The 7,670-nt window shown below is 55.5% G+C and overlaps 1 protein-coding gene across 6 annotated transcripts in view; it reads right to left on the reverse strand.

Annotated features, from left to right (window-relative positions):
- The window catches only part of ERBB4 (erb-b2 receptor tyrosine kinase 4), a 629,144-nt gene extending 622,141 nt beyond the window's left edge, over positions 1–7,003 (reverse strand). For all 6 annotated transcript variants that reach the window (XM_054830343.1, XM_054830340.1, XM_054830339.1 and 3 more), the window contains exon 1: positions 6,689–7,003. In XM_054830343.1, the coding sequence (XP_054686318.1) occupies positions 6,689–6,782 (94 nt within the window). In that variant the 5' untranslated portion in view covers positions 6,783–7,003. The remainder of the gene's footprint in view (positions 1–6,688) is intronic.
- Positions 7,004–7,670: the final 667 nt, after the last annotated feature.

Raw genomic sequence — 7,670 nt, forward strand, 5'->3', positions numbered from 1 at the left:
ATTTGGAGAAGCCCGGAGGAGCAGCGGGAGCCAAGCCGTGCCGAACGTCAGCAGGACGGGGACAGGTTTTGGAGCTTTACCCGGTGCATCGTCACCAACCCCGGCCACTGGAGTAGCGCGCTCTCTGGCAGCGATGCTACAGCCAAGGCTGCGTCGCCATTTCACAGGCCTTGGGGCTTTTCCAACTTATTCGTAACACAACTTTGTTCAGAAGAGAGTTACTTTTTTTTTTTTTTTTTTTTAAACACAACATGCAAGCTTTTTTCTTCAACCTCCCTCTGACTCGACCCTTTTCCTTCATGAATCACAATGCCGTAAAACTCAGGGGGGAGGGGTGAGAGAGAGAGAGAGGGGTCAGGTAGCACAACTCTCAACAGACATTTATTAGGCATTTAGTCGAGCAGCTGCAGGTGGAGGGACAGATAATGTCCTGCAGTGCCACAGTAGCCTCCCCACATGAATTTAAAACCCGTCAGCAGCACGTCCCACAGCTCAGCACCCTCCCCAGCCACGCTGGGGACACAGCCTGGGATGGAGACCTGCCTGCCATGGGGCGGCTCGGTCCCCGGCCGCACTGCCGGCACAGTGCTGAGCTCTGCCTTGGGGCCGTGCCCTCCCCAAGCCCCATCTCCCCGACTTTCTTACTCTCCCAGCCGCACTGATGGCTTGGTGCGCACTCCGAGAAACACAGGGACTGAGGTTTATGGCGGGCAGCTGCCGCCCCTTGTACCAGCGGGGAGACAACAGGGTCCCCACATTCGGTGGAGTGGGTCGATGCTGCTGGAGACGAGGGTGCATCGGCATCGCCCTAGCGTGGCTGGAAAGCAGCCATGACTGCTGGGGAGGAAGGGTTCACCCCTCCCTGGTCCCCGAGACCGTTGCCCACCCAGACAGGTTTTTGGAAGATTTCTGTGAACTCAGTATTTCTAAAAGCTCTACACCAGCTGGTGATGAGATACAGGAGTCACGTCACCATGTGACAACAGCCCACATTGCAATGCTGATTTATTAGGAAAAGATTAAGAAAGATCAAGTTATACATGCCTGTTCAGTTACCATACACTTAGCTGCACAGATGTCAGGAACCGAACATGAAATGAGTATATCCTAGAAATCTCTAAAAAGGACTTTACAGAAACAGTATATGACGACTGATCATTTTTTACAGCTCTGAAAAGAACTGCATCCACTAAAAGTTTTGTGTTTACTTTCCCATTTATTGACTTTATTTTCCCACCTCCTCCTTTGTCGGGAGCTAGATTTTATAGGCTTCAGGCATGGAAACAGAAAGCAGTTACTACTGGAAAACAAAAATACGTCTCAATACTCTAACGGTATGAATTTCTATTCCTCGTACGTATTTATAGTCTTGGTATTCTTACAGTACAAGTTTACAGCGTGACTAGTATGTGCTCCCACAGTTTGAACTACAGACTTTGCTGTCCAAATGCCTGCCAGTATCAGACCCTCAGGCATCACTGATGCTCAAGCAAATATTCATCTGTCCTGGACTTTGCATCCCCTTTACGAAAAGTGGGAAGAAGGACAGGTTTCCCTGGCAGGCTGAGGAAAAAAAAAAAAAAGCAGATATATATATCTCTCTATATATCAGCAGCTCTTGAAAGACTTCAGGAGGCTTGGCATGTGCCCGTATGCCCAGCAGAGGTAGCGGACAGTGCAGAAATTAGACCATTTATCACGTGGACGTACAACTCATCACAGGGAAGCTGCCACTGAGCACAGCTTAAACTGTTCGTCCAAAGCAAGAAGTTGCTAAACAAACATTAACTAAAGTTGCTAAAACGATGAATCTTTCTGGCAGACTCCAGTACTCCCATGGGATAATTCAGCTTCAGCTACGTGGGCACACATAAAATCCACCAGCAGCCTACGCTTGTTTGCAAAAGGAAAACCTTTAAGTCAGTGAAAACAAGAGCCCGTCGCACGCCCTGAGGACTTGTCAGCACACACGTGACACACGGGAAACAGCCCGCCTGCGGTCACCACCTCACGCCACAGCAGAAACTAAATCCCAGGAACAAGCCCCCACTCCTTTCCCAGCAAGACTGGCTCAGCGCACTGAGCGCGGCAGGGTCCACGGGGGCAGACCTGGCTTAGCTGTTCCGACAGAGCTGCCATCGCTTACCGGTAGCCTTAAGAGCATAAATACCTGGTTGCGCAGCGTTAAACCCCTGTCTGCACAGGCAGGATGCAAAGCAAGTTCAGAGTTTCCAGGGAACCGTCATATTGCCCCATACCAACCACCACGTACCAGTTCACCCTCACTGTCCTAAAGAAGTCAGGAGGGGGTTCCTTGCGATGCCAAAGCACCTGCATCTTCAGAAAAGGATCGGAATGAACATTTTTAAAAAGAAAAAGAAACCTATGGGCTACACCATCCTTTTGAGCAAATGTATGTATTTTAGAAGGACCATCTGATCCGAGTTAATCTTTTTTTTTTTTCTTTCCTAGTTTGCCACAACAGTTACTACACTATTAAGAGCATGCACCTCATTCCTAGTTTGAACTTGTTCACCTTCGGTACCCAGTCAGTCGGGTCCTGACTTACTGGTCAGCCTAACGAGTCCTCCCAAATATAAACCTCGAAGTTCGCTCCCGGTTTTAAGCACTTCCTAGTATGATCAAATCATCCTTAACTCCTCCTCAATGTCACCTGAGCTCCTCTGGTTGCTCGTTTGAAGCATTCTGAGTGTCTGAGTTACTCTCTCCCGCATTATTACATCTCCCCTATCCTGCAAGCGAGACCATGGAAGGTGGGGACAGGATCCTCTGCACCCCCCCCCCCCCTTCCTTCCTAGGCACCCAAAAAGCTGCTTCCCAGCCCTGGAGAGGGGTACAGAGAGGTGCTGAGCAGCAGGACCAGCGCCTAGGAAATCCCATCTCCAACTCCAGGCTGCACATCTTGCTGCCTGGGAGCTCCTGGGGGCTGCTGCCACCTAGAGATGCTCACACAGCAAGGCTGCGGGCACGCCGCCCCGTGCGCCCCATCGCACCCCGTCACACTCCGCAGCAAAGGCTCACAACCCACCCGAGCAGCTCTCCAGCTCTGGCAGTGACTTGCATGAAGATGTTTTTCCATAAAGCCTTTGAACATGCACACGCTCTTGATGACAGGCTGCACTTTCACATACAGTGCAAGTGAACTTGCTGTGGTTTGCTTAAATTTACTTAATTAAAAAGAAATGAAAATAACTCTAAAATCCCCTGAAAACTAGAAGAAAACATTTAGTTAAATTAAGGGCTGTGGCTAATTCCCTGCTAGAAAACTGAGGGCGTATTTCAGAACAACTCAGCATTACAAATTAAGGTCAGGAGTGCAGAGCAGCACTCGCAGCTCAGCTCGGCGCACCTGCAGGGTGCTGGGCCCTCCACTGCCGCGCTCGCAGTGGAACCAACACAGCTTTGCTCCCTCCCCGTCCCGCTTCACCAGCTCCCCATCCTGCTTCACTACCACACGGGTTCAGGAAAAGGGCTTCTCCCTTCGTGAGCTGCTAACGCCATGTCTCATTTGGTTTACTCATAGGCATGTATTTCAGGTCCTCATTATTACAGTTTTCATGTTAATTACAAGCACAGCTCTTAGTGCCAGAATCCATATACATATACATCAATTACCATCTCTTTAAAAAAAAAAAAAAAAAAAAGAGTCAGAACTAAGTCACTCGGGCACTTTGCAGCGCGGCATCGGCAGGGCAGGCGCAGGCACACAGGCTGCACGGTACAACCCAGTGCCGAAGCTGCCCCAGGCTCCCTGGGGATGCCCCGAACAGCAGGGCCAGATCCAGTCTCCTCTGCCCCGCAGCAGCGCTGGCTCGCAGTGCCCTCAGGGCACATGCAGGGACAGCGGCAGCCTGCCCTGGCTACCATGCAGAGACCTCCCCACGGACCCACAGACCCCAGCCCTGAAGCCAGACATGCATGGGGGGGCAGGGGGGGGAGCAGCAAGACTCCCAGGAAGGACACAGGGTCTGCAACAGCACCCACTCCTCTTCGGTAACAGGGCTGAGATGGGATGTTCCCTTTGCAGGGACTGAGTCATCTGATGGCAGCTACAGGCTGAAACTCCCAGTCAATATTTATCGTGCCTTTGCAAAGGCACTCAGAGCTCAGCCTAATTTTAACCGTCAAATAGACGTCGTGGCGGAATAAACGGGAGAGGTGCCAAGGAGGGCTGCTGCAAAGGAGAGGAGCTGCATCTCTCCGAAGGCATGTGGCACGTCCCATCCGACATGGCCCTGAAAGGAGCAGTGGCATGAAATTAAAGCCTGCCCATGTATCAGCCTGAACATGCTCCTCACTGGAAAAAAAAAAAAAAGGCAAAAAAAAAAAGCAAAAAAATATTTGAAGTACAATTAATTTCTCAGAACAGTTGAATACTTCAAACAGCACTAAGTTAATTTGGCTGTAATTATTTAACAACTCAACAGCCCCATATATCAGAAAAAGGAGTTAATTTATCAGCTATTTCCAAGCAGAACAAAGACTCTCCAGCTTCCAGGTAACAGCCCAAGCTGTTTGGCTCACGTGACCCTGGCTGAGCTGTGCACTGCAAACACTATATGCCCGAGCGCGGAGCTAGAAGAAATCGAAAAAACCCGATGTATTCGTCTCTTTGCATCTTAGGCAACAGACGCGGGATAATGAAATAAAAAGTTTGGGCGATGGCTTGCATGCACGAGCAAAGGTATCGTCACCTCCCTTGACGCACATAAAACGAAGGCGGCAGCCAGAGCCCCATCCTAACGTCCCCAAAAGCCAGGAGAGCCCAAATTTTGAGGAGTCCTAAATACTTACAAATCAAAGCTCACCTGTCTAGCCTGCCTCGCTATTTCAGCGAGTGCCAAGCAGCAAGCATCAATCATTAATAGCTGCCATTGCCCACAGCAGCGTCCAAACCCCTCCAAATAGAAAATGTCACTCCGAGCCCATTATTTTAATAAACAGATTTTCTTTTTATGCACCATGCAGGGCATAGGGACTTTTCTGCAGCACAGATCCAGGAGGCTTCGTCGGAGGCAACAAGAAGGCAGGCGAGCGACCCTGGACCGATGCCTTTTATTTTCACTGGGGTATAAATCCAGGACGGGAGCGTCTTTGTGATCACCCACTCCAACAGCCACGTCCGAGCAGCGGGGAAGGAGGGCTGGAGAGCGTGGGAGCAGCCCAGCGGGAACGGCTGCTGCCCAAAACCAGGGCAGGCTACGGGGAAAGTCTGAGACAGAAAAGTACCAAGTCAGGGGAAAAGAGAGACTACGTGTAAATAAGGAGGCAGGCAAGAAGGTACAGCAAACCAGAGCCTGTGAAACAAGGAATGCAATGCTCCTTCAGCCGGGATTTACTGATTTAAACCGCAGGAAAAGAAAATGTAAGAGAAAGCAGCAGCGGCAGCCCAGCGCTTCACCCCTCCTGATTTCAAGGATTAGGAAACAATCACACACAGAAAAAGTAAACTGTGCACCGAGATCAAAACTGCCTCTGAAGCCTAACCAGGCAAGCAAAGCCGGGACATGCTTCTTTCACTTCTCATCAAACATATCATCATCTCAGTTACATAAAGCCCGAAAATATAAACTGAATTGTGAGAACGAGGAGCTGTTGCACCAATACCGCCCAAACATCATAAATTTTGCATCACCGGGGGGGGGGGAAAGTTACAAAGACTGAAGATATTTCCTTTTAATGTTTTATTCACAGCAAAGGCTCCCGAGAAGCTCGATGCAGCGGGAGGCGATCCCCGTGCCCTCCCGGGCGACTACACTGGCACAGCCCGTACTACGGCGGCGGAGAGCGCTGCTCCGATGCCAAAGGGGAGAAAAAAAAAATTAAAAAATTTTAAAAAAAATAATCAAGCCGACGCTTCAGGTTTCCCTCCAGAAAGTTAAAAAATCGGGGCAGACCGTGCCGGAGGAAAACGCGCTTTTCCTGGGTTTAACTTCCAAGCCTCCTGGCTCGCTTTCCCCCGTGCGCAAATACACTTGAAGTTGTGTTTATGTTGCAGTGTTTGGACACACCTCATACGTATACACACACAACGTATACGTGTAAAGTGAAAGCTTCCTCGTCCGCCCGGCGCGGCAGCGCGAAGTTTCGGAGCGTGCAGCCCCGTCGGGGCGGCAGCGGCACCTGCGCGGCGGCTGCTCCCGGGGACACCGCGCCCGGCCGGGGCTTCGGCTGGGAACGGGCGGCCCCCGGAGCCCGGGCAACCTCTACCCGAGTGGGGACACCCGGGAGCTGCTGCCGGGAAAGGACAGCGGCTCTGCGAGGGGCTCTGAGGCGGCAGCACCCCCCCCCCCGCCCCAGCCCGGAACGCGCTGCCGTTTATAGCGATAACGACAACAATGATAATAATAATAATAACAATGATAAAGTGAGGGGGTGTCGCCACGCCGCTGCCTGGAAGCGCAGGGCTGCGCGGAAGGTGCGCGGCTGCCGGCCCCGCTCCGCCGCACGGCGGTTCCCGCAAGGGCTTGTCGCCCTCTGGCCGCCGCCTCTCCGCGGGACCCGAACAAACTCCCTCACCTCCCGCAGGTGATGGGCGCCCGCGGCCCCGCCGCGCTTGCCGAGAAGTTGGCGGCAGGGCGCCGCTCCGTCGGCCCCGCAACACCCCCCCTCCCTCCTCTTCCTCCTCCCTCTCCGCCCCTCACCGCGCACCGGGCCGCTCACCCACCTGCCTGCGCCGCCGCGGCGACCTGCGGGGCCCCGGCCGCCGCCGCCAGCACGCAGCAGCTCCACCACAGCAGCCCCCCGGCCGCCGCCGGCATCGCGCCGCCGCTGCCTCAGCGCCTCCGCCTCACCACCACCACCGCTGCCGCCGCCGCCGCCATCCCCCGCGCAGCCTCCGCGCTGCCGCCGCCGGCTCCCAAAAGTTGCCGCCGCCGAGCCGCCGCCCCCAGCGCCGCCCCTCCGCGGGCGCGCCGCGGCGCCGACGGGGCGGCAGCCACTGCCGGCCGCGGGGCGCTGCGCCGCCAGCACGCGCGGAGCGGAGCGGAGGGAACGGGGGGAGGAGGAGGAGGAGGGGGGGGGGGGGGAGGGAGGAGGAGCGGCGGGACGGAGCGAGGGGGCGGGCGGGGGCCGGCGCCGCGCGGGACCGCCCCGCCCCGCGCCACCGCCGCCCCCCCCACCACCCCCCTCATCCCCTCCGCACCTGCGGAGCGGCGCGAGGCGGCGGGGGGTCGCGCGGGGGGTGTGGGTGGGTGTGGGTGTGTGCGCGCGGGGCTGCGCGCGTGCGCTCCCTCTCCCCCGCCCCCGCCAGACTGAGGGGCAGGTGCGGGCGCGCGCTGTCACTTCTGGGCGCAAAAAAAAAAAAAAAAAAAAAAAAACCAAACCCAAACCGGGCACTGCCGCGCGCCTCCGCGAGCGTGCTGCCGCGCGCTTTCACTTTCCCCGCCGAAAATGAGGGGCGGTTGGGTTCTGCGCGCGGCCCCGCGCGTGTGCACGCTCGCTTTCCCGTGCGAAAGAACTAGGGGCAGCCGCGCGTCTGCGTGCGCGCGCGCGCGAGAGAGAGAGAGCGGGAGCTGGCGAACCCCCCGGGTGGGCGCGTGTCAGCGTGCGCGCGGGCCGAGGGCCGGCGCGGGGCCGCCGCAGGGAACTTGTCCCGCTGCAGCGCACGGCCCTTGTCTCCCGGGGGGCGGGGGGGGGGTGTCACAGCG

Source organism: Grus americana, chromosome 6, assembly GCF_028858705.1.
Source record: "Grus americana isolate bGruAme1 chromosome 6, bGruAme1.mat, whole genome shotgun sequence".
Classification (NCBI taxonomy): Eukaryota; Metazoa; Chordata; class Aves; order Gruiformes; family Gruidae; genus Grus; species Grus americana.